The sequence below is a fragment of the Lepisosteus oculatus genome, chromosome 11 (assembly GCF_040954835.1).
Source record: "Lepisosteus oculatus isolate fLepOcu1 chromosome 11, fLepOcu1.hap2, whole genome shotgun sequence".
NCBI classification, from domain to species: Eukaryota; Metazoa; Chordata; class Actinopteri; order Semionotiformes; family Lepisosteidae; genus Lepisosteus; species Lepisosteus oculatus.
Window position 1 is genome coordinate 11,904,135 of NC_090706.1, and position 27,260 is coordinate 11,931,394.

The 27,260-nt window shown below is 41.5% G+C and overlaps 3 protein-coding genes across 3 annotated transcripts; 2 read left to right on the top strand and 1 right to left on the bottom strand.

Moving 5' to 3' along the window:
• The first annotated feature begins 405 nt into the window (after nucleotides 1-405).
• On the top strand, nucleotides 406-6,662 carry gja9a (gap junction protein alpha 9a). Its single transcript, XM_015349290.2, has 2 exons — nucleotides 406-693; nucleotides 2,435-6,662. The coding sequence occupies exons 1-2, from the start codon at nucleotides 644-646 to the stop codon at nucleotides 3,996-3,998; spliced, it is 1,614 nt and encodes a 537-aa protein (XP_015204776.1). The 5' UTR covers nucleotides 406-643; the 3' UTR covers nucleotides 3,999-6,662.
• A 119-nt stretch (nucleotides 6,663-6,781) lies between these two features.
• mycbp (MYC binding protein) lies at nucleotides 6,782-11,658 on the bottom strand. The gene is made up of 5 exons (XM_006631462.3): nucleotides 11,554-11,658; nucleotides 10,951-11,023; nucleotides 10,790-10,838; nucleotides 8,362-8,491; nucleotides 6,782-7,562 (listed from the first exon to the last, which is right to left on the bottom strand). The coding sequence occupies exons 1-5, from the start codon at nucleotides 11,566-11,568 to the stop codon at nucleotides 7,518-7,520; spliced, it is 312 nt and encodes a 103-aa protein (XP_006631525.1). The 5' UTR covers nucleotides 11,569-11,658; the 3' UTR covers nucleotides 6,782-7,517.
• A 3,619-nt stretch (nucleotides 11,659-15,277) lies between these two features.
• rragca (Ras-related GTP binding Ca) lies at nucleotides 15,278-26,283 on the top strand. The gene is made up of 7 exons (XM_006631463.3): nucleotides 15,278-15,660; nucleotides 16,680-16,883; nucleotides 19,449-19,648; nucleotides 21,975-22,089; nucleotides 22,995-23,137; nucleotides 24,009-24,157; nucleotides 25,850-26,283. The coding sequence occupies exons 1-7, from the start codon at nucleotides 15,481-15,483 to the stop codon at nucleotides 25,999-26,001; spliced, it is 1,143 nt and encodes a 380-aa protein (XP_006631526.1). The 5' UTR covers nucleotides 15,278-15,480; the 3' UTR covers nucleotides 26,002-26,283.
• The last annotated feature ends 977 nt before the right edge of the window (nucleotides 26,284-27,260 follow it).

Consider the following 27,260-nt stretch of genomic DNA (forward strand, 5'->3'; position numbering starts at 1 on the left):
CTTATATCTTCAGCAGAATGAGACAAACCAGTATGGATATGCTTTATAAAAGAGGCCACTACAAGCTGTGTCGTAGCTCACTTTACACTTTTTCTTAAATGCCTGGTTTTTACATTACAGTTTAACCCTGGGCAGCAGCGGTACCGATTGGTACAGCTGACTTGACCGAGGGAACTGGGATGAAGACTAAGATCATGTTCAAGGGCACAACAGCAGTGTCACCATGGGAACTGGTCTACTACCCCAGTCACTGCTTTAAGTGATGTCAAAAATGCTTTCCTTCACGGAAATGCCACAGTCAGACTACAGAGCTTGTTTCTAGGAATCCATTACGCCGGATTTGTTTTTTTTTTTCATTGTCTCCTGCTGTTAATTCTATAGCAGTCATGTGCCAAACTGTTTAGATGGATCTTGCCAATTGAGTGTGTGTGATTGATTATATACCATCAATTTACTATATAGAAGTATTGATATGCGAGCCAGGGAAACTGCCTGCCTGGCTCAGTAACCATTGCCCTCTTGATCCTGCAGACGCAGAGTTCCAAAAGGTTCAGGTGGAAAAAAAAAAGGGGGGGAAATCTCGATAGAACACCATCAGACCAAAAACGATGATGTGATGTGAACATTTTGGCACCCGTGCTGCATGGCCCATGGGGATTTTATTCACCGGCGCCCACTGCACATCGCTGGAAGGTAACTGGCACTGACTCGCGGATTGATTTTCTGGGGGTAACTATAAGTTCTGTACAGTCGTCGGGCCGCTTATTTTGGTTGAAACCACAAGTAGCTTCTGAAAATCGTGTGTTGGTGAAGGTAGCTTTGAAAATGTGACAGAGGGATATTGGCATCGTGGACTGTTCTGAGAAAAATGTGTCTTAGTTTATATTTTATCTCACAAATGAACGGTAAGTTATTTTTGTTGCATGTGTTGCTTTATAGCTGTCGGCTTTGAGGAATTGCTGCGGGCGTCTAAAGACGTAAATCTCTCTGGTCTAAAGGTAAAGATCATTTTGTAGTTTATTGATAGGTGAATTACAAGGTATCCTCCTGAACGCAAGCTTGCAAACTCTTTCTGGTGCATTAACGTTTGTGCATTTGGTGTGCAATTCGGGGCAAGCGGAGAATAGACTTTCACAGTCTGCAGAACCATGAACCTGTTCCAAGCACTGTATGTATCTTTCTTTGGTATTGCAGGGTGCAAAAGCTCATTATCCTTTTTAAATGAGACAGGAGTGTACAAGAAAATAATAAAAAATAAAAAAACAGTAGTGTAATTTTTAAACTAAAAGCCCTGTTGAATTGATCTAAAGAACAATAACTAATGATGTGACATGCCTGCTCCATTCTGATTTGGCTCAAGTCACACTATGTAATGACAAGTGCTTTTTATGATGAGCAGAGTGAGACAGAAGCTGGATTGTTGGGATTTACAAGATCCTGCCATGGGAAATCTAAAATGTGTATTGCAAATGATAAAATATCCAACTGTGATTCTATTAATTTTCTATGTACATTTAACTTCAACTTTCATACCCAATTTAGACTATTTAAAATGTATTTAAATCAACTATTAAAATATTGCAATAGTGTATTCATTTTTTAAGACTGTAATAAAATAATCCTTGTCCTTTTCCATTATATTGTGTAAGAAAAGGACTTTTCAGATGCAAAGGTTATATACAGAGCTGAAAATATTAACCATTAAATATTCATTAGCAAGTTTTCAGATGCCAAAAGATGTAATTTTGCAACATAGAGGTCTCATATAAAATAATGTTAATTTATAGCTTCTCTGAGAAAACTACCTTATGCATTATAGAACTCACTTTACTAAAATGTTCCTTGCATATTGGAGAGGGCAGATGCAGAAACATGCTACAATTTGTTGTTATTATTGTTATTAATATGTAGTAATAATCCAGATTTTCTTTTTGTATTTTGGAAGCAACACAAACTCCTACATTTAACCTTACAAATGTTTACAGAAGAAATCATTTTTAATATTACCTTGTCTCTCAAAGATTTTCTTTCTCCTCGAGAAGTGTTTTTGCCAGGCCGGTTCATAAATTCCCCTCTGAAGGCTGCCTCTTATCCACAAATTGTGTTGTTAATAGGTTTTTAAATTGTTCACCCATTACATAATAGCAAACGGCGATTCAATCAAACTCTCACATCCCATGTTGAAATACAAGATCATCACTGAAAGCCCTTTAAATAAGTGATCTATGATCTATAGCTTTTCCTCTTTAAGTCCCAGATTCAAAAGAAACGGTTTATGACAATAAGCTCCTGGGAACATTGTGCCGCACCAATGGTGACCTGCATTTCAGACTGTATATGCTTTTAGACCCTAAAATGTCTTTCTCCCCTATAATCCCTCCCATTCTGCTCTCTGTAGCCCTTGCAAACAGCCATCTGTGTTGTGCTCTCTCAGGTTAGCTCACAGGAAGGCCAGGCTGAAGATGGGTGACTGGAACTTCCTTGGGGGAATCCTGGAAGAGGTGCACATCCACTCCACCATCGTGGGCAAGATCTGGCTGACCATCCTGTTCATCTTCCGCATGCTGGTGCTGGGAGTGGCGGCCGAGGACGTGTGGAACGACGAGCAGTCCGAGTTCATCTGCAACACGGATCAGCCCGGCTGCCGGAACGTCTGCTACGACAAGGCCTTCCCCATTTCCCTGATCCGCTACTGGGTGCTGCAGGTCATCTTCGTGTCCTCGCCCTCCCTGGTGTACATGGGTCACGCCCTGTACAGGCTGCGCGCCCTGGAGAAAGAGAGGCAGAAGAAGAAGGTGCAGCTGCGCAGGGAGCTGGAGGCTGTGGACCTGGACATGGCGGAGGTGAGGAGGAAGCTGGAGCGGGAACTGCGGCAGCTAGAGCAGAGGAAGCTCAACAAGGCGCCGCTGCGAGGCTCCCTGCTGCGCACCTACGTGATGCACATCGTGACCAGGTCCGGGGTGGAGGTGGGCTTCATGATGGGGCAGTACGTCCTGTACGGGTTCCAGCTCAGCCCGCTGTACAAGTGCGAGAGGGACCCCTGCCCCAACGTCGTGGACTGCTTCGTGTCCCGGCCCACCGAGAAGACGGTCTTCATGATGTTCATGCAGTGCATCGCCGCCGTCTCCTTGTTCCTCAACATCCTGGAGATCATCCACCTCGGCTACAAGAAGCTGAAGAAAGGGATTCTGGACTACTACCCTCACCTGAAAGACGAGCTAGACGACTACTACGTTAGCAAGTCCAAGAAGAACTCTGTGGTCCATCAGGTCTGCGTGGGCACAAACACCGGGCGCAAAGCCACCATTCCTACAGCGCCAAGTGGCTACACTCTGCTCATGGAGAAGCAGGGTGAGGTGCCCGGGTACCCCATTTTGAACCCGTCATCCGCCTTCATTCCCATCCAAGGGGATCCTAACGGAAACACGAAGAGCTGTCCGGAGAGCCAGAAGGAGTCTAAAGACGCCAATCCCAGCCCAGGGGAACGAAACAGCAACTCGAATAACACCTGCGGCGAAGCCAAATCGCCCCCTATTGACGGGTCCACTCCGCCAAAGCAGGACGACCCTGAGGACCATTCGCACCCGTCTCATCCCGAGGGCCCGGGCGAAGCGGTGTCCTCCATCTACCCCTTGCTCCAGGGTGACCCGGCCTCCTGCCCGACTCTGGCGGTCAGCTCCGGTCGCAAGCCTCGCCGCGTCAGCGCGCCCTGGAACTGTTCCACGGTGGTGGAAAACACCGGCTCGGACGGCGACGCGGCGCTCGGGGCCAGCCAGCGCCCGCGGTACAGCTTCGGCGCCACGCGATCACGGGCAGCCTCAAAGTCCGATCTCAAGAGACTCAGCCGGCCAGACACCCCGGACTCGATCGGGGAGTCGAGCTCGGAGTCTAAGCACAGCCGAAACTGCGACAGCCCGCAGACCGTCTCTCCCTCCCGGCGAATGTCATTGGCAAGTAACGCCAGCAGCAGGCGAGCCCCCACCGATCTCCAGATCTGAGCGTTAGTTTGATACCTTATCTATATGTTCACAGTAGTGTGCAGTAGTAGGGCTGGGCACAGCGAAGGTATTTGTTGCATGCCGTAATCACAGCCATGAAGACTGCATACAGTACTCATGAACTGAATGCTTGTTCCTTAACCATATGGTGTTCATGAACACTGCATGGTACTCAGGCTCTGAAATGGCCTGAAAATACAAACTTTAGTTAATTTCACAAAAATGATATTCTTCTGTGTCGAAGATCGTGTTATTTTCAAGGTCTATTCATACAGACCTTTCAAAGAAAACCCCCCCACAGTTTTGCCATTTGTTCTGATGTCTGGGCAGCAGGATCCTGGGCCTTTTCTTAACTTCTCCTACTTTGATCATGTGGCCAAAATGGTCTTGGAGGGATGCCTGCGTCTTCAGGTTTTCACCGAAGCAGAACTCTAAGGCACCTAGTGGACACCAGGCTAGGGACACGGTTCCTTTAGTGTCAATTCAATTGGGATGGAAAACCGGCAGCTACAGGTATCCTTTAGAATCAAAACAGAAAATCCAAAGTACCACACTTCTTAAGAGTGCTTTTTTTAATGTGCCACGTGCTGAAGTATGTATACGTGTGTATATACTGTACAGCATATGATATGACTAGAGCAGCATGGAGGCACAGTGGTTATCATGGCTGCCTTACAGTGCTGGGGAGGTATCTGCATGGAGTTTGTATATTTCTTCCATGTTTGCGTGGGTGTCCTTTGGTGTCCTTTGAGTGCTTCGGTTTCCTCCCATAAACATACAAGTTAATTGGCTTCTTGGATAACTGGCCTTGGTGTGAGTGTGTGCGTTTGTGCCTGTCAGCCCTGTGATGGACTGGCGCCCTGTGCCTGTTGCTCGCCAGGTTAGGCTCCGGCTCTCTCATGACACTGAATTGGAAGAAGCGCTTAGAAAATGGATGGATGGATGGATGATAGAACTGGCTTCAGGTATGCCTTACAGTGATACAAATTTTGACTGTTGAGGGAGTAGCTAAAAATCTGAAAACTGAAATATATACAGTTGTTTGTTGTTAGGGTATGGTACACATTTTTTTCGATATTTCACCGTATATTGTCAACTTACACAAATCAAAAATAAAAGTTTGTCAAAGCAAGATACTCCCTAAATCGCTCAATTAATCCCCCAGAAGTCATTTTAAATCTCTAAATTAATGAAAGGGATGGCTTTCCATCCGATCACAAAAAAAATACTTTTTAATTTATTCAGTAGTGAGTATAAGTGAAAGAAAAGAAATAAGACTGAAAATGTTAAGTTTCAGACAATACCGTGCAAACGTATGGGCAATGAAACATTTTATTAACCTAATCCAGCTGTATTATTGTGTTGGTTTTTGTTAAGGCAGAAAAGTCCTCTTTACCAAAACAAGATTATATATATTCTAAAATGTCATAAACAGCCTTGTCTGCACTACTCAACTCTTCCACTACACAGAGCTCATTAAGGGATGCAGTCAATGAACAATAATTTATTTCACTGCCCATATACATCAACAGTGCTGGGGCCCTAGCTTCAATTCCTGTGGTACTGTGTGGAGTTTGTACGGTATGCTCTCCCTGTATTGGCATGGGTTTCCTCCCACAGTCCAAAGACATACTGGTGGGTTTATTGGCTTTTGGAAAAATTGGCCCTGGCATGAGAGTGCGTTTGTGTGGGCCATGTGATGGACTGAAGTCCCATCCATGGTGTACTCTTGCTGGGATAGGCTCTAGCTCCCCTGCGAGCCTGTATTGAATAAAGAGGGTAGAAAATGAATGGACATAGACCGTATAAGAGATCACTTTATCGGCCATATAACAATTTCATGTATTAGGAATTGGTCTTTTTGCATGCCCCAACTTGCTTTCCACGAGACACACAGACAGAGAGAGAAGCTTGAGGTCAGAGTGCCGGGTCAGCCATTTATATGGCACCCCTGGAGCAGTTGGGGTTAAGGGTCTTGCTCTAGGGCCCAATGGAGTAGCATTCCTCTGCTGGCCGCAGGATACAAACCGGCAACCTTCGACCCACAGGTGCAGATCCTTAGCCACAGAACGACCACACCGCTCCTCCATAGTAGAGTTGTCCATAGTGACTTTTCTTTATAAGAACCATAATTGGCATTTCTTAGATGAAAGCCAAATATGATAAAAGGGCATTTTATCAATTGAGTTGAAAAGACACGCTTTCAACAGTTTGGCAATTGTCTGTAAAACACAAGACAAAGCCTTCAACTCTGAGTTTAAAATTGTAAATAGCAGTTAGAGAGCCCAGCCCTACCAATGTATGGACTACAGTCTACTATAAACAGCCATACTTACTAGAATCTTATAAAATATACTGAGATATTACATAAGTAAATTCAACTTGTTCTGTTTTCTTTCAGATCACCCTACTGCAGCTTTCCTCCATCATGAAAAAGCATTGATTTTATAGTGGCCTACAGCTTAATGAACATTATGCACAATAAATCTAATCATGTGGAATGGCCTCTTATGAGTATGTGCTAAGCAAGGGGTTACAGAATGGCATTTAATAAAATGCCAGCAAAATGACTTTGAAAATAAGTTATGGCTATTTTGCACACTTATTCTCTATTCTGTAGACTGTCTCATATGAAATGTACATTTTTTGATAAATTCAGATAGAAACATGTTCATGTCTGCTGTGATTTTTTTAAACTGCCAAAGTCAAAAGGAAGAAGGGACTGGCTCCAAGCTTGAGATAAGGTGTTTGAAGTGTTTGACAAGGAATGACACTGAGAACAATAGGTGACAGAAACACTTTCATTCCTTAACAACAATGCCAAGAAAATCTGTTTTGTTGAAAACAAACATTTTCTTTACATATACAGTTATGATCTTTACCATGTAACACATGCCAAATGAACAAATAAATGACTAACAGAGGTAGCTACATGTTTGCATCATAACCAGGTGCTGTTGACTTAAAAGGAACAGCAAAAACCAACATTAGAAAAAACATAGCTAATAACAGGTGTTCAAAGAGTGGGAAAAACATGTCAAATCCCAGCATATAAGAATTAGCATCAGTGCAAAGTGTCATTTACATACTTGTATACTGTACCTTTACAGAAGAACATAATGGTTAGAAATTACAGAAACTGTCTTGCTCATTTGGCTGCTAATAGTGTATTAAATATCTATGAATACTTAAGATATTTAATACAGTATGTTTAACTTTTTTGGGTATTTACTAAACTAACAAAAACAAAGTGAATAATTGTTTTACTACTATATACAGAAGTAGGAAAAAGAACAGGTCTTCCTTTTTTTTTGGTATTAACGCAAGTAACAAAAAGATGAATAAGGTGCGTAATATTACTACAATATATACAGAACTATGGAAAATAACATTTTTCACTGTTTCCAAACTATATTATTTATTGTAACTCTTATGTGCTCTGTAAACCACATCAAGCATTTGGATACAGGCTTAGAGTGTTCTTTCCGAACTAGTGCTCTCATGGCCAGCAGGAACCCCTTATTCAGAACGCCCCTCTTCTTGCAAAGGCTCATATTGTAAAAGCTGCAAAGGCACAGAAACATGTCAATTAGAGATCAATCAGCTTTAACGTTTTAATAAAAACTCAGGAATCATGCAAACTGTTTCACTTTAGTGCTATACTGGAGCACTTGGAACTATAAATATTAAATACTATATAAAGGAGATAGAAATATTGACCACCTACTTCATATACCACGACCTCTATTGCACTCTGACAAAAATAAACAGATCACATATTCCAGGGAACATTTCAGCTTAATATAAGGATACAGAAATTCATTTCAAAGTGCCTTGAAATGCTTCCCGCATATGAGGGAACCCCGAAGTGCAGCCCCTTCCCAAGCAACACACAGCAGCCAATAACTCATCGGCAACTCCACTACTCAGATCGGGTTGGGAAATGAGAAATTACTTCAGTTACATTAAGGGGGGGATTCTTCAGAATCAAGATGATACAATCCCAGAGTGGAATTCAGACAGGACACCAGGTTTAACAACTTTACTCACATAAACAGTGCCCAGAGATATTTAATGGCCAAGTAATCAGGACCCTGGTTTAATATCTCATCCAAAGGATGGAGCATCTTGCAGCACAGTGTCCCCCAGTCACTATGCCAAGGTATTAATCTGAACATTATGGTCCAAAGAGCACCACCTATTGGGGCACCAACACCATTAACCTGGTTTTCCTTGGTGGTCTCCCACCCCAGTACTGACCAGAAGCATCCCTGCTCACCCTTTAAGATTTGGGGAGATCAGGATACAACGGAGGACATCATCACTGTCCAGTATCTTGAAGAAATCTGTACAAACCAAGTACCTTGTTCTTTAGCTCTTTGTTTTCCTCTAAAACGAGGTCGTATTTTTGCCTCAGTTCTGTAAGCTCAAGGCGCAGGGTTTCTACATCAGCGGCCTCAGGCCCAGGGACACCCAGATGCTGCCTCAGAAAGCTGGCACAGGAGTCAAGGCTGGTTGCTCTTTGACGCTTAAAGGGTGGCACACATTGATCAGACATTATCTTGGCAATATACTTTGTACCCATTACATTCTTTTTTCAATTCATCCAATTTCTAACCACTTCATCCAACTCAGGCAAGCAACAGCTGCAAGACAGGATACACCCTGGCTGAAACACCAGTCCATCATGGGACTCACACTCACACTCCTTTAACCTACCACTATGATTTTGGATTGTGGGAGGAAACCCACACAAAGCCAGAAAGAACATACAAACTCCACACAGACAGCACCTTAGGAACAGAACTGACCCCAAGGTCTCAGTGCTGTGTTGCAGCAATGCTAACTATTCCACCACCATGTACCCCTAACTTCAAATAATGTAAAGGCAATTCATTTCTTTTAGATTGCAAATATTAAAGTTGTTTCAAAAATTCAACAGTATGACCATATGATTTTCCAGAAATTGCTTTTAAAAGATCTTGAAAAAGTGAATTAAAACTCACAGCCTTTCTAAACTTATACTGGTACTTCTTTATGAGTAGATCATAAAGAAAACCAGTAAACTCTTAATCCTATTAGGATTTGTTTTGAAGACAGTCTCTCACAATATACCTTTGCAGTTCATCTTCCTCAGATGAATGTGCTTCCTAATTATATCTGATTCCCTGTTCAAACATGCCCTCTGTCTGATTGGGGAAGGGAGCAAGTGATCAAGGGTTTTATGGATTTTCTCCCCCATCAGGGAGAGTGTGCACATTAGGAATAGTTATTAACTAACGAAACAATTTGCAAATTTAATCATGAGAAATAAGGACATAAAAAACAATAAAAAACAAATTACACGGCGCATTAATAAATGTCAGCACAATATTACACAGTCATGACAACTCATGTTAATTAGCCTCCAAAATCAAAATGAGCAACATTTGATTCACAGGTTATTTAAGCCATGTTCTAAATTAGTTTTAAAATCTTTATATTAAAGCCATATATTAAAGTACAGTGACTCCCAGATTTATCCATCACCCTGTAAAAAAAAAAAAAAAAAAAACCATCACAACCGAACGGCGTTACAGCTTTGCTTACAAAAATTCTAAAAAAAAGGGCGGTTCTGCTTTTTGTAAGTGCAATAGAAACCTCTGGAACAATATAGAGGTCTCTGAATGGTTCCCGTGTCCCTGGGGAGTAGAACTGCATCACATGGGTGAGGTCAGAAAACTCTTTGAAGACAGCAGGAAAACAATCACTCATCTCCTCAACTTCTGAAATGATTATGAAATCCACATGAATCCACACAAAAAAAGTTTAACCCATCACTTCCTATTGTATTTAAAGCTATTATGATAGTGACAGCCCTGCCAGGAGGAGGACACAAGTGTACCAAGCCCCTCCAGGCCAAGAGACAAGCAATTCAGGAGGCAACTGGAAATCCAAAAGCCACAAATGGAGATCTCGGACACAAACTGACACCTTCAGCATTCAAAGTTGCTGAAAAACTATGTCTGGCTGTGGTCTCAAATTCCAGTGAAACCTGAAGTGTTTAAAAACTACCATTTAATGTCACCTGCATGAATGAGGTATTCCTGGCCAGGTTGCAAGGAAGAGGCCCCTTCTGAGCAAAGTGCACAACAGGAGGAGACTTGGATTTCCCAAACGACACCCGAATGACTGGTTCTGGATCTCTAGGTCCTGGAGCCCTTGCTAAGACTGGGGAGTTACCCAGTATTCCTTCTACCAAGAAGCTCAAACTTGGTCAAAAATGTACATTCTAGCAGGGCAATCACACATAATATACACCCCACACTAACAAAGAAAAACTTAGCTGGGTACTGGGTGTATATATATATATGTCCTAGGTTGGTCATCTCAAACTCCTGACCTCCATCCAGTCAAGCATTTATGGTTGGAACTCAAGAAGGCAGTTAAGAAACAAAGGCCTGTAAAGGATTTAGAGTAATCCAAGATGGAGGAAAGTTTAGAAACTAGAACTATGCCAGAAATGCCTAGTACACTACAGGTGGGGTCTAGTCAGTGTAATCCCTGCCAGAGGAAGCTTTACCTTTACAATTTAACTACAGGAGTATGAATAAACACACACCTTCTGTTTTCTGGACTTAAATTATTCAGGCCAAATACAGCCTTATGATTTAAGGCAGATATTCTCCATGTGCACATCTTTAATGATTTTAGGTTTCTATTTCATCCTGGACATTAACAGATCTGGAGCAGTTAGGCAATGCAATAGGGCAAGATCTGTTTATTTCCCCATCAGAAATACTGAAGGATACTCCAAAGCATTGTTGGGCTTCTCCGTTTCTTCATATAGGGCAACCAGCACTGCAAAATGAAAACATAAAAATGTGAGTCCATATCTACTCAAATGCTAAGATACCATTAAACAGCTAATGCTTAGTCGAAGGCATATCCTGAGATAACACAGCAAACCAACCATTGGTGAGGCTGTCGAGCACCCCGGCCTTTTCCAGGTATCTTCGGAACTGCTCGCGTTTGGACTCGGAGGCCTGGAGTTGGGGGACAAAGCGAGACCAGAGCTTCAGCCTGGGCAGCGCTAGGGGGCGACAGCGCACCGCACGAAAAGGTGAGCCGCCGCCGCACGCAGAAATTAAACCTACGACGTGTTTATCAAGTATATTATTTCTAGGGAAACTATTCAAGGAGTATCTTGCAGCCTCATGCAATATGAGCACGATTAGTATAACGAATATAAAGCATAATAATAAACAGTCAATTCTAATTGTTCGAAAAATAACCTACTGCTTACATTTCCTCATATGGCCTATCGGTATTAATTTAAATAGTTTTGCAGACAGCTTAGTTTATCCCGCTTGGCTAAAAAGAGCTTTCCTCAAACTTCACACAACTTGAAGTTATTTTGCTCCCTACAGTACCACTTTCTAACAAATAAGCTAACAACGGCGACAAACAATAAACGGATTAACTACGGAAGGGAGCTTAGATCGATTACTAACTGAAATGAGTTTAATTAATAGTTAAAAAAGATTTGTTTTTCAATTAAACGAACTGTACTCACTCTGTAATGCGCCATGTTGGTGAAACACTTTCTCTTTCCAAACTGTTTCTAAACTGCGTCTCACACTGCGCAGGCGCAACCTTTTATATCCGGCCCTAACAAACCGTAACCAGGGGTTACAGTTGCTCGGCGATTGGTAGTTTCCTGCTTTTTTTTAATACAAGTGGTAAACAAATAGTCATATTAAACAGCCTATTAAACTATACTGAACATCAAAAGAATCATTTCTATAAAAAAATCAGCAAGTTATTATCAGGAGCATCATTATCTTTTTATAGCATATTAACTGACATTTTATATGATATAACAGACGTGCCGGGTGAATTCATCATGTTAATTAACATTGGTCATTTACACATCAACAGGGAATGTGTCATCAAAGTCGCAGTCTAGTAGTTTGTGTGACCAGCTAGAAGAAATACAGTGCTGACTCTGTCGCACCACCTGGTGGTCATTACTGTATATTACAGTTTAAATGTGTTCTTTTTTATGGCTAATATTTACAGTATACTTCAGCCCACTTTTGTTCCGTGTTTGTCCTTTTGTTTTGAGCTGAGCAGAAACTGCATATTTCTTTTAAAGACAGCCGTGTTACTGCTTCGCAGCCCGATCACATCAGATCTCAGACACCTAGCATAGCTGGGCCTGGTCAGTGCTGTGATGGGAGACCTATATAGAAAAATAAACTGCAGCGGTAACTGGTGTTAATGGATCATAGGTGCTCATTTTCCATCCATCCATTTTCTAAGCACTTCATCCATTTCAGGGTCATGGGAGAGCTGGAGCTTATATTGGTAAGAAATGGGCAGAACGCAGAATACTCCCTGGGAAGCCAGTCCATCGCAGGACACACAGACACAAACACAGACACGAATACCAGGGCCAGTTTTCCCAGAAGTGAATTACCTTACCAATATGTCTGTGGACTGTGGGGGGTAACTGGAGCACCTAGAATGAGACATTCAAGCTCCACTCAGCACCCCAGGTCCTGAATTGACACTGTTGAAGGTGGCACCATGCTTTAGATGTTACATTAAACCTAACGCCTGCCACACACACATCAAAGTTCCCAGGGCACTGTTTGCAAGGGGTGTTAATCCTGTCTAAATTCCTATTTGGGCCTGTATAACGGCATGGCTGGTTCCTGACCTTCAGTGATAGATGAAGAGTGTTACCTTCTATATACTGTATGTAAAGTGCTTTTGGATAGAAAGGAAAAGCGCTCTGCAACCACAAGGGATTTTATGCAATTATAATTTTAGCTACACAGAATATCATAGCTATTTGTCCAGGCTGGCTACACGCCACCGTCACACATTTGGAAGAAAAGTGGAGGAGTGCAAATTTGGTTTTGCATGTATTGGAAAAATATTTGTACATTCCTTGGTAGGTTACATTCATACTTCAAATTCAGTATTGCAAATAATAAGCCTTCCTGCCTGAAACAAAACAGAATGGAATTTAAGATGGTGAATCTAAAATTCTGATTTCCGTATTGGTTTCAAATATAGCAGATACATTAGGAAGAGAAAACCAGTCCCATATGTAAGTGATCGAATATTTATTAACAAAGACTCAGATAATCCTTTCCTGGGGGAATTCCCATTACAATATCCTGTCAATATTTATAGTCTCCCTGTTCACAATTGTCCCCATAAGGCTAAGATTTAGCCTTAGCAGTTTATGATCAAAACAAAGAAAAAACATGCAACACACATTGAAGCACAATCAATGGTTGTAACAAAATTAAATGAAGCAGTACAAAGCAGACTAGGAATGCAGTATAAACAAATTGCTCATAACAATTGAAATCAACCTGAAAAGTGATGGATTTTTAGCAATTGTTATACCTACTGTAGGCTTCCTTGAAGACAGTTTAACTTCCCTATCTACAAATGCTACAGACTCTATCAGTAAAGATGGTGTTACAGATAAGTTAGCCTGTGGGTTTTCTCAAAATAGAACTAGAACTTTAACACAGTTTTCTACCCAACACTAGATCACAATTTAGGTTCACTGTGATGGTGGTAGCAAAACATAAATACAGCTTAACTCTGTTCATATCCATCAAAGACATTTGTTGTTGTTTTTCTGCATGGCCCCAATAAATTCATTGTATTTGAGATTTTTGAGGAACTGATAAGTTTTAACCTTTCATCTTTTGAAACTATGAATCTTTGTAAAGGTCCACATGGGTTTGTTTTTATTTTCTGTTCTACAGAAATTGTATCAGTGTAGAAAATTACAGAGTGGACCTCCCTAAGTTTAAGAACAATGATTGCTTGCATGATGGATTGAAGTAAATGTAATGTGGTTCTGAATGCAATAAAGCATTTGCATATCCATTGCCTGAAGACAAACTAAATCTTTGCAAAAATGGGAAGCTATCCAGCAGACATTCTCTCAGGATCCTTGAGAACCTGTATTGTCTTTGCTGTTGTGCAAGTGCTTATGTGTGAGGCTGTTGTTTTCTGACATAAGGTACATTCTTTCTGTTAAACAGACAGATGTTGGGCCAAGCTGATAGGAAAGTGGAAACTGCAATGAACTCATTGCTTGTGGTAGAAGTATCAAAACAACCCTTTTAATGAAAAAGCCTGTCAAATTATATTTGAGTAGTTGTTCTGTTCACCACTGTGCTGTTTGGTTTTTTTTTCTGGCAGGGGATCTTTATCACCAATGCAATCTGATGACTTTAATTTATCTGCTTGCTTGTTAAGATGTTTAGTTTACTCATTTCTGAGCTTTGAAAATACCAACTTCAAGTTTGTAATTTCTAACAACTTCAACATGTAGAACTTCAACTGGTCTCTTCTGCTGTTATTCCTGAAGAAACAGCTATTAGTAGGTGATACATTTTTAACAGACACAGGTGGGATTAACAATGTGTCACAGTCTCCTATGGCATGCATTTCCTGTCTAAAGATGTCCATTGGGCTAGATTTCAGGTAACCCTCGAACAGGGCAAGTTCTGCAATGTAGAAATTGGTACGGCTTTGATGCCTTGTTAAAAATATCACAGAGCTGAAAGTAAACTCCAAAATATGCTCTATGTAGAAAGGCTGAAACTAATCAGCCTGGGATGAAGAACTCTAGGCCAAACCCAGGCGACGCAGAGTTCCTCTAGGAGCAGGGCGGGGGAGCCCCCACTCAAGTGAGCTGAGGGTCCCATTCTGAGTCCCTTGAAGGAAGGTTATCCACAACTTGGCCCCAACCCTTTGGGTAACAAGTTCCTCCTGACCTCAGTGTTGACATGTACAGGAACAACAGTTAATGCTTCCTTGTTTTTTTCAGGATTCTTCCACCCGACAGCCCCGGGCTGGACCGTTGTAAACGAAAGCGTAAAACTATTGCTAACTTCCTACTTCATTTACTCCACCTCAGTAGCCGTTTGCGTTTGTGACATAATGCCGCAGCCAAACGATACAACGTCTCTAACAAGGTTTCCTGTTTTGCTGCGCGATCTACAAAAATAAAAAACGGAAAAAAGTAATGAGTTTGACACATGTAAGCACTAACATAACCCGCAGACAACAGCCACACTGCAGGTTAAAGGTTGCTCGCCACAAACCCCAGCGCCAATCGCTCAAGTCAGGTGATTGCAAAACACATGACACGAGACGAACCACCCTGCTAGCATACGGCCACGGTGACTGACGTGGTACTGGACGAATGAGCTTGCGCGGTGTCCGCCGGCCGGCGAATCAGAAGCGCAGAAGGGGCGGGCTCTAGCAGTAGGTTGCGTTGAAAGAGAAACAGGGACGCAAAGATTTAAAGGAGAAGACGGAGAAGGGCTGAATTTTTTCTTTTATGTTAGTTGGCTCCTCAGTTTTTAAACTTGGACTTTTTATATTCGTATTGGCCTAGGGGAAAACTGCAAAGGAAGGCAGGCGGGGGGTACGGGAAAGCGGGATCTGAGAGTGAAAAATGTCGATTCAGTTCGAGGAGCCGCTGGCGGGGAGCTACGGGGTAGTGGACTCTTTCCCGAAAGATTTTGGGTATGGAGTGGAAGAGGCCGACATGGAAGAGAGCTCGGCTCCCTCCGACAGCAAACCTCGCATCTTGCTCATGGGGCTTCGCCGTAGTGGCAAGTCGTCGATCCAGAAGGTAAGAACCGAGGCGGACGTCCAATCCCTCTCCATGGTATTTTCTGTTAACGCCTTCATTTCCCTGTCTTGGTTACTGTGATGCCTTGTGCAACCTTACCTTCTCCAGATTGCCAGGACAGGGCAGGTAGCTCCCATCAGTGCAATCCTCGACTTCCAGCTCGGCGGCAGATCGCAATGTGTTGGCTGTATTGTTTCAAGTCAAAAGCACTGGGGTGGTCATTATTTTTTTACTGGAGTGGATGCCTGCTGCTAATGTACCTGGGAGAAAGGGGTGGCGTTTCCTGGCATTTTAAAACCCGTGACTGAGAACACCCTCGATTGTCCGTTCTGTAATCATTTTGGCCACCTCCGATGCCCTGATGGGGAAAGGTTGATGTCGGGCCCATGTAGTTAAACCACATGCCTCGGGCTCTCTCACCCTGGACTTGATGGTCGGTGAGTAATTGTGCTCTTGTGAGCGCCCGCAGTGTCTGGGAAGCCGGCATCCAGACTCCTGTTCAGTGCCCGTGTCAGCTGGTATTCTGATGTGGCACCTACGAATGCAAGTCATGCTGCCCATGTGTTTCCATTGGGGATGCATGATATTATCATATCCTTTTGTTACACAACACCCAAGCTAATCTGCAAAAAGCAGCACGTTGCACTGCTGTTCGAATCGATGCTTTTTAAGTATTTCTTTTAAAGCAGTTGTCTTTTCTCTGTGAATCTGGTTTGCAATTGACTGTGAAACAGAAGTGTGATTCTTCTTGTATATATATAAAGAATTCTTATATATGATTATTCTTCTGAGATATATCTTAAACATGCAGATGTTGATTTAAATGCACGGAATTCAGAATTGATCACAATTTCTGCCTGAGCATTACTGTAAATTTGCAGTGCTACAGTATTGCAAGCTGAAAGCCATCATTGGAAGTCAATGTTCTTCGAATAACTTCTTTTTTGCAACGTGGGTGTTATTTTTGTGAAATGTATCCGTGTATTAATTGAAATCCCTCCCTCTTTTTTGAAATGTAGGTGGTGTTCCATAAGATGTCCCCAAACGAGACCCTCTTTTTGGAGAGCACAAACAAGATCTACAAAGACGACATATCCAACAGCTCCTTTGTCAATTTCCAGATCTGGGATTTTCCCGGCCAGGTGGACTTCTTTGATCCCACCTTTGATTACGAGATGATCTTCAGAGGAACGGGAGCATTAATATTTGTCATTGATGCACAGGTAAAACTAGTTTACAAAAAGGGGTCTTGTCGGAGGTTTTCAAGGCTGACAGTATGATGCCAGGCAGCAATTTGACTGGATTTAGAAAACCAGCATTCTGTGACTTTACCTTTGTGGAAGCTCCATTTCTAGGGACCATGAATACCGTCTTTGTACAGGGAACCGTAAAGATGAAATTCAATCAACTCCATCCATCTGTTTTTAACCGCTTTATAAAATACAGGGTCACAAGGGAGCCTATCCCAGCAGGCGATGGGTGCCAGGCTGGATACACCCTAGAGGGGATGCCAGCCCATCACAGGGCACACACAGACATGAACACTCTTGCTACAGGACCAGTTTTCTATCAATCTGTGTCTTTAATCTACCAGTATGTCTTTGGCTTACGGGAGAAGATCCCAGTTAACATACAAACCCCACACAGATAGCGCACCAGGTCTGGATTTGAACCCAGTACCCCTGGGTGGGGCTATTTTGCTTGATCATGAAGTTTCGCTGTGTAATGAACTTGTTTGTGGGTGAAGGGTTGAATGTGGAATGCTTCCAAATTCTGTTTGGTTGACAAAGATGCAAGGTAACTTGCACTATGCTTGAAAATGGTAAAATAGCATGACGACGGACCCACTTTTACAGAATTGAAAGGTTTTACCATATTAAGCCAAACAGAATTTGTCACTTCTTTACTGTATAGCCAGTCTTGCAAATGAAACGTGATCAACATACAATGTTTTTTTCCAGTGTTCCCATTGAAGTACACACTCTTGTCTCTGCTAAAAATCATTTTATACCCAAGGGAGAGTTTGTAGTTTTATTTTCTGCCTTCGGTTTCATAATCTGTCCCTGGCTTCTTGTAATATCCACTCAACATGTGTTAATGTGAAAAGACTACAAATAGATTTATTTTTTTTTCCAGGCTTTATGGCTTGTAGATTTACAATGTCTGCTTTACTTCCTAAGTGTTTATAGCTGTCTGGGCTCAATTGTGCAACTTTCAAACTTTTTTCCTGTGTAACTGTAAGTAATCGAGTTCAGGTGGAAGTGCAGGTGTTGTGGTCTGGTTTCCTCTACTGGTAAAGAATAACTCGAGTAGTGTCTCATTCAGGGAAACTTGAATGGCAGCTTCTTTATCCATTTATCTAAAACAACAACAACAACAACAACAAGATCCATACCTGCAGCAAGCTTTTCATTGTCCAGCAATTGAATGCTTCTAGGTATAAATGAAGTAAATACTCTCTTATTCTCTCAATGGCACTACAGCACTTTCCCCAGCTGGGTCTCGAGATTCTCAAACTTCCAACTTTCAGTTTAACATCCAAGGGAGAATGCAAATTCCTTACAGAACAATTCACTTACTGCTCCTTGACTAATGGTCGTAGGGCACAAAGGCAGCAGGCCCCTTCACCACCCTATAAAGGAGAGAAGCCGTGCCACAGTCCCAAAAACAGCGAGATTCAGACTCTGCATTCGTGAAATTTGACATGCTCCCTGACTAGAAGTCGTGTCGAGTCCTGAAGTGCGACGCCGGGTGTTGGCAAACATTGACATGAACATCTTCAGTCCCAGTGATTGAGCCCCCAAACGCATTTAAAGGCACTCAATCACTCAAGTCTGATTACCCAAGACCAGCGTAAATAATGTGTCGAAAGGGCTGACTTTGTCTCTCCAGGTAAATCTAAAATCCTGAATTTTCTTCACCATTTTGCATGCAGTAATAATAGCAAAAAAAAATATTTTTTGGAGCTGTCGGACTTTACTTTTGGTGTGACATTATTTAAGTCACATTTTCAACCTTCTCTTGTGTTATACTGAAGAGAGAAAAATTCTTCCAGGATTGTATATCTGGATTTAATTGTCGCAGCATTGTTGTGCGTTTCTAAAAATGCAGCAGCAGCTGTCATTTCACCTTTGTGGGTCGTTTCACTCTGTAGTTCCCCTTTTCAAGTTCAATTTTCCTTTAAGACCTTGGAAATAATTGAGATTTTTTTTAAGAAGTGAAAACCCCAGAACGTTCTGATCTTATGTTGTGTACCTGGGTGTGGGATGTGGAAAGCACCCTTGTGCAGATTGGTGCAGTTAAATGTTCAGTTCCAGCTTAAAAAGCAGCTGTGATGTGCTGTGTTTAGATGAGATGAATCCATGTACGGTTTCTAAAGTACAGATTTTCTGTATTCGTATTTTGAAATGTAGCTAGTTTGGAGTCTATGTTTGAAATGTTCTATTTTCTGTAACGGGGCTGAATGCGATATCCTTACTCTCTGTAACAATCCTGAGGAGTGCAGCGCTGTAATGTTCCATACTGATCGGGTGAAGGGATGTGCTTTGTGCTTTTTTCCATGGGGAAAAAAAATCATATTGCTTTTTTTTCTTCTGCATCACTAAGAACACAATGTTCCGCCATGGGTATCTGTCCTTGATTCTTTACGAATCCGTATCTAAAGATGCAGTTTTGTTGGCAAAATAGAATGTTTCATTTATTTTTGTTTTCGATGCCAAACCTTCCCTGGGTGTAGAAGCTCCTATGTACATCCTAATCCAAGCTCTGATTTCTCCGTGTTTGTGCAGGATGATTATGTGGAGGCACTGGGGAGATTGCACCTCACAGTTTCCCGGGCATACAGGGTGAATCCAGAGATCAATTTTGAAGTGTTCATTCACAAGGTGGATGGTTTGTCTGATGACCACAAAATTGAAACCCAAAGAGACATCCATCAGAGAGCTAATGATGACCTGGCTGACGCTGGTCTAGAAAAGCTTCACCTCAGGTAAGAAAGCTTCAGGGTAGGAAGAGCATCTGTGTGTTGCCGTACATTGCATTGAGCTAGTGTCCTGCAGCATTTGGTATTATTGCTTATGTGCCTGCTGATCCAAGTCTCTTTATTGTATTGAAAAGCAAGCCACACACACAATGTTTGGTCCCAGGCTGTAACTTTACAGTTGAAGTTTGTGCAAGGTTTGTTTTTAGTTTGGTCCATCCATCCATTTTCTAATTACTTCATCATGTCGTGGGGGAACCAGAGTCTATCTCAGCAGGCAGCGGCACAAGGTGGTATACACCCTGAATGGGATGCCAGTCCATTGCAGGGCACACACAGGCACAAACATGCCGCCCTTGCATGTAGACCAGTTTTCCCAGAAGTCAATAAGCCAACCATGTCTTTGGACTGTGAGAGGAAACCGGAGCACCCGGAGGAAACCCATGGAAACTCGGGAAGAACATAGACCCGCGCTCCACACAGACAGCACCCCAGATTCGGAGATGAACCCAGGGCCCCAACGCCATGAGGCAGCAATGCTAACTACTGTGCCACCATGATGTTCTGCTGGAAATGAAGTGAATTGCTGTCTTTTTAGCTGTGGCATAAAACCTTGTCTAAAGGACCTTTCTAATGGACCATGCGGTCTGTTTCTGGAGGGTGAAGTCTTCCAGTCAAAAATATAGTCTTAATAAGACACTGTGAAAGGGTTGTAAGACTGGAAAATGGCCACTTACAGTACAACACTAAAGCAGTTGCGTGCTTTGCTTAGTGTACAGAAGATTTTCTGACTCGGGTTCAGAGCCTTGAGACTGTTTGTAGTGTACACATGTAAATACTCTGGGGAATGAAAGCTATTGCTCGTCTTCACCTCTTTCACAAGTTGCAGCACAGAATCATGCAATATCATGCTGGTAATGGTATATGGGCACTCTTAACATGATTTCCTAACACTTGTCTTCTGGTTTCTTCACATTTTCTCTCTTACACTGAGTATTACTTATGGAGATGAGTCAGAATTGTGACATTACAACAAAAGTTTGAGGTATTGAACATTTAAAGCGTATTAAATTGAAAAGCGATAAGCATGTAGCAGGATAATGTGTCTGTGGTAAAATGTTAAGAAAAGGATATTAATATTGTGAAAGGTGATGCTTAAATATGCATTTAAGGTTTGGTTTATGTAATCGGATTAGGTCATGGCAAAGAATTAGATGGTTGGTGTGTTTTAATCATTACTGTTAATTCCTCAGAGCCCCACACAAAGAAAGGATTAGGAATGGTTTTTAGTCTTCGTTGGTTTAGCACTTAAGTTTTTCAAGGAAAAATAAGAAGGCATGTAGATTTAAGAGAAATTATACTCAAAGTCCATTTCTTTATTTTTCTCACTGTGGGGCTAACTGATTTCTTTAAGCCTTAGAAAATGTGATGTCTGTTCAATTTAACATAATGCTGCTCTCTGTTTTGATAACTTCATCTTCAGCAACTTTGAGCTGCTTGATTGTGAATTCATAAGGTTTAGTTCCAGTTAACCACAGAGAGACAGATGTGTTGTAATTGTGGGCATTAAGACTGGACAAACTTTATGTACCAAACTTTGTACAGTTTGGCTTAGTAAATCTAAACTGCTGCCAAAGTGCACTGTGGTCTTGGTATATTGCCTTGAATTATTTTGCGTGAAAGGAGTTTCATGAAAGGGAATGCCTGTTTTAAATGGCGTATAGTCCATTTTTTGTGTTTTTAGGTTTAGTTTGAAATATTTTGGAATTAATCCAAAATATAGTTTCCTTTGTTCAGTGTGTGCTTCTTGTTTGCTCCCTTCATCAGTGTTGTCTATATAAGTGCATGCAAATGATTTTGAACGAAGAAATCTCTAAGAGTAAGAGATGAAGCTGTTCTGGTTAGTAGGGTGATCATTGGAGAAGTTTTGAAATGACCAAAATATGTTTTTACTTGTAGCTACTTTGGTAGCCTCCAGGTGGAAAGCAATTAAAGATATTACAACGTAGGGGGCAAATATAGGTATTGAATATATCAAAAGGTTTCTGGTCAATGGCCAAGTGATGTTTTGCTTGGGCTGTTCACCAGCTCTTTTCTGTTCTGTTTCTGCAGGTTTTGTTCTGTCAGCAATGGAACCTGGGATTTTAATACCGTAACCTACAAGGTTCTGTTTATTGTGTTTATCTCCAATATTAAGCCATAGCTGGTTGGGTTTTCTGGCTCACCTTGCAAAAAAACCACAGTGGTAGGAGAAGGAATTTAAAAAAATAATCTGGTGGATTTAAAACCAGTGGATTTCCTTTCTAACTTTGACAACTTCTGTTTATTATTGCAGCTTTTACTTGACGAGTATCTACGACCATTCAATATTTGAAGCTTTCAGTAAAGTTGTTCAGAAGCTCATCCCTCAGCTTCCAACATTGGAAAACCTATTAAACATCTTTATATCGGTACGTATGGATAGTGCAGCATGTTTCCTTGTGTAAGAGGGTGTCTGACTGCAAAGGAGTGCTGAAGCCAGTGAAGTCCATGTGAGATCAGTGAGCCCTTCTGGTGCAAAAATGGGTTTCAACTTCTGCCTGCTGATCTAGGTTTGTGTTCCAGTTCCTGTGAGTTTACAGCCCGGAGCGTTCCTCAAAGGAAGTATTTTATGTACATAAGTATAATCCTTATATCAATGCAGTTTTACTCTGCACAGCTGCCCATTTGGACAGCAGATTTAAAGCTGCATAATGATCAAGGTAAAATCAAGTTTTAATCTATGTGGTCTGTTTTCCTATAACAACATTAATATCTTAAGTATAGTGTTGTAAACGGTCTTAGATGTATTTCTTTCTGAAGACCGGAGTTGAAGATTAATGAAATGCAGTTCAGTAACTGAATTGTTTTTTTTTGTGTCATGCATTAGTCATATACATTTCCTGGTGGACCTCCTGGTCTTTTTCCTTAAACATAAGCTCTTCTTTCCTTAATTGGTCTGATTATTTACATGGAGAAATGTACCACTTTTGTCAAGACTGAAGGAAGTTTTAGTGTTGCTGCCTTTATTTCTTTTTTAATTTGGCTTCACAAAGACCTTGAAAAGCTGGAATGAGAAATACAAGAACCCTGCTGTGCCGAATGTTAAATTAAGTTCTTGTTCATTTTGTCTTAAATGTGCATAAATTAACATTTAAATATTTGCACCTGATAAAACAGGATAATATCACTTGATCAATTGAAACAACTTTGAAAACGTACATATTGGAGCAAAGAAATCGAATGCGCTTACATGTTCCTTTAATGACAGTACACGCCTGTATTTCCTGGCCTTAAAACCGTTAGTAACTTCATTGACCAATTTCTCTTTCAACAGAATTCAGGAATTGAAAAGGCCTTTTTGTTTGACGTTGTGAGTAAAATCTACATTGCAACAGACAGTTCTCCTGTAGACATGCAGTCTTATGAACTGTGCTGTGACATGATAGATGTGGTCATAGATGTGTCTTGTATTTATGGGTAAGTTCTGTATTTTTAATTACAATCTGGCTTTTTTGGGGGACAGTGGAATGAGGAGTCTTGTCTTGATATCTGGCTTTTGAATTGAGTGTTTTTTCACGCAGTAGGGTGAATCAATTTTCGTTGGAATTATCGTCCTGTACAGCCATTGTGAAACAGATAATTTTTTTCTCTTGTTGTTTCATTTATTTATAATTTATGATGATTCATTTACAGAGTTTATCTCTTTAGTGAATACAGAAAACAGGCACAGCGCTGTAACCTAATCCACAGGTATCAAGTTAAATATTTATTTTAGAACTTTTTTTTTCCCTCCAATAATGGCTACATTCCTTAATATTCTCTACTTAAGGGAGTAGTTGAAATCACCATTAGATTTTTTTTGTGCTTGTACAAGTGTGATTCCTGTGAGATTGGTTACTTCTGCTAAAACTTGTCATGCTGACTGATTTCAGCACCAAAAGTAATCTGAAAGCTCTCAAAAGGTGATTCTGAATAAGAAGTGGGCTAGGGAAGTATCATGATACCGCACTCCTGTCCAGATTGACCCTTTCCTTCTGCTTCCGTGCCTCGTGTTTTTTTTTTATCTTGTGCTTTGCTTTGAGGAAGATTTTTGGAAACCTCATTCAGGTGGGACGTGAAAGAGCAGTATTGAAATGACAAATCATTACAAGGTCTAAATCAATTAAGAAATTTGCAAAGCAAAATCTAATGTTAAGGGAAGTAAATAAAACAAATGAGTTTTGTGTGCTATACAAATGTCATTTAAAAAAAAATCCAGTCTCTTCCCCCCTCCCCCCATGGTGTTTTCTGTGCGTGTCTGCTGCTGGTGGCTTGTAAGAGTGATGAAGATGTTTCTTCTTGTTGCCAGTCTAAAAGAAGATGGTAGTGGAAGTGCCTATGACAAGGAGTCCATGGCCATCATTAAACTCAACAACACAACTGTCCTCTACCTGAAGGAGGTGACAAAGTTTCTTGCACTCGTCTGCATTCTAAGGGAAGAAAGCTTTGAACGCAAAGGTAACGATCAAGTCTCGTTTGTTTGTTTGAGAGGCATCCAATCATTAGGCATTTAAGGAAGTTTTCTGCTTTGGTTTGGCTCGCTTGTCTAAATGGCTTGGGAATTCTGGTTGAGAGAGAAGAGCGCCACCTACTGGGTCCAATTAACCACGGCAGCTGCCCGTTTTTTGCTCATAGGTCTCCCATCCCAGTATTCAGGCCCAACCTAGCGTCTCTGAGCCGATGACCTCAGATTACAGGATGGGGATACTATGACATCAGTTTGATTGATGGGAAACATTTCCTACTTCTCTACCGGAAGGACGAAGTGGGTCCTCCTCTTTATTAAAATTTCTAAAATGCTGCAAGGAACAATTTGCTACTCGGCCCTCAGAATATTTAGACTGGAGTCTGCAGCTTATGCAGAGACCACAATGATTCATTTGAAGTCTTCATCCATGAGCAGGGCTGGTCATCAGTGAGAATCTCACTGACCCCTCAGAAACCCAGTGGACATTCCAAAACCACTTTTGTGGTGTTTTTGCCTCAGCTGAGGCTCTTTGAGATTGATGACAAAAAAGCATCTCAGGAGCCAGCATCAGTATTCTTCATTGTTGCTAATTTTGCTCGATAAAGGGGTGTTCACAGGAATGTGAAATAGCCTAAAAGTTCCTTTCTTGGAGTTCGTATTTGGTGAATACACAACAAATTGCCACACTGTGATATTCCCGCTTTTTGTAAAAGCATGCATAGGATCAGAGGATTTAAGCTGTCGTAGCTATGACTTGTGAACCAGTTTTGCAAATGACTAAGGTTTAATATATAATATATAGAATGTGTAAGTTAATACTTTAAATGGGACCTGCAGGGCTGTTTTTATCTTGCTGGGTTAGAAAGAATCAGAATTGATGAGCGCATTTTAAACCACAATAAAAGTAAACCGTAACTACAATAACTTGTAAAATCTCCAGTTTGCATCAGAAAATTTCCAGGTATGTGCAGCACCATGTTCTGTGATTCAGAATGAGGCAAAACGTACACTGACATGATGATGCCTTATTACGTTGTAAACCGGCAGGCTTGTGAATACATCTCTTTTAATCCAATAGGAATATTGCCTACAATTTTGGCACAGTTTTGCCAACAAATACTCTGCGTGTAGATCACGTTGGAACATTTCTGCGGTGGAATATCTGCTACATAACCTGTACAGAGTCGCTCGTACGTCACAGTACATTCGTCATTGTGGAAACAAGTGAGCAGGAAGGGCAGCATCACACCGCAATTCATGGGAACACAAATGCGAGTTTGCAACAGCATGGCAACTTGCAGTACTTTCAAAAACATCATGATTTTGTGCTTAATTTGAAATTCTTGTTACTGAGATTTAATAAGTGGTCTGAGAAATTGGGACTGCAGTTCCCCTTTTCAAGTTAATGCAAGTTAAATTCTCTTATTTCCTTTTCCTTTATGCACCTGGAATTGCTTTTTAGGTAGGTGAATTGGCAGTCCCATATCAACGGAATCGTCCAGAAAGGTTTTTGGGGTAACGATAATGCCCGTGCCTTTAAAAGGGATGATCTGAGGCGAATTTTTTAAAAAAGCCCTCAAATGGCAGGTTTTCTCTACAAGTCACGTCTCCCCTCCTGGTATCTACCAAAAGCTTTGTCTTGTTCTGCTGCCGACTTTAAATTCCGTCTTTTGTTTCCCCAGGTTTAATAGACTACAATTTCCACTGTTTTCGCAAAGCCATCCACGAAGTGTTTGAAGTGGGGGTCTCCACCCAAAGAATAGGCAGCCTCCAAGCCAACTCCCCCGCCCTGAAGGCAGTGGCCCACAACGGGACACCTCGGAATGCCCTTTAGAGAGAGACGGGCGAACAGGACTCGCTGGTGCGAACCACACCCCCCCAGTTCGAAGCCTTGCGCACAGCCCTCCCCACAAAGACACGGGCGACATTGTGAATGGACGTGGCTATTCAGACAATTCCCGCTTATTCGGCGAGACCATGAGCAATGTGACCGCTGCGGACGGCGACTGTGCAAGGCACTGTGCGCTGGTCGACAAAGGAAGATTGAAACAAACAAACAAAAAGAAACTAACTCGTCAAACAGAACTTTGAAAGGCCTAACTACTGTAAAACGCGCTTTCTTTAGCAGGTCAGTCACCGGTCCTTTTTGGCAGAAAGGAATTTGACCTATTTTGTTGGTTTGCTAAATTAAATATGAAATAATAATATAACTGGGATAAGTATGAAGTGTAACCCTTTGCAAACTACATTTTAAGCAGTGTAAGATGACGTTGCCTTTCCAAAGGTAACCTCGCAGACCACGTTTAGGCAGTGTTGTCAAAGTATGCGTTGTCTCCCCAGCTCTCTGGTATTTGGGTTCCTACTTTTTAAAATGTTTTCTAAAGAATGTACCAAGGGAATAGTTTCCTTTTTCTCGTGTAAAGCCAGGATCGTGGAAACAATAGTTTAGAGTGACAGCCGTGCAATATCTTATTCGCGGTTTCCTGACAGCTTCCCCTCAATGTGCCGTAATGTGAATTGGCTTTGAATGGACAGCTTCACAAAAAGGATTTTCTGGGTGTTACTTTCATTCTGCCAGGAGCTGTGTACTGTATGTTTAAGGTTCAGGAGTGGTTTGGTGAGAAAAAACAACATGTTGAATCCCATTCCAGAGTATGTGCAAAATGTTTCTCTTGTTTTCTATTGATATAACATTTACATCGTATTTTTACTGAAAAATTCTAACCCTTAACGATCATGAATCTCGTGTTCAGTCTTGCCTTGACCACAAGAAATTTTCCTCCCCAAACACCTGCATCATAAAGGACTCTGTAAGTGGTAAGTTGTTACCTGTATCTTAGCCAAAAAAAAAGTCTTTTTGTGTTGATTTATTTAAGTTCAGCCAAAGGTTTTACCTTGCACAAAAACAATAAACACTTGCACATCTAAATCTAGGCTTGTGAGTCTTGTCTGGCGTTGTATGCAAGATCTCTGCTTACAGAAGGTGGTGCTATTTTACCATTTGGGTTGAACTGCAAAGTGAGAACCTGCAGAGTTTCATTGTTAACTGGGTCCAACAACTATATTACTATTTTGTTTCTTTTTGCTAATATA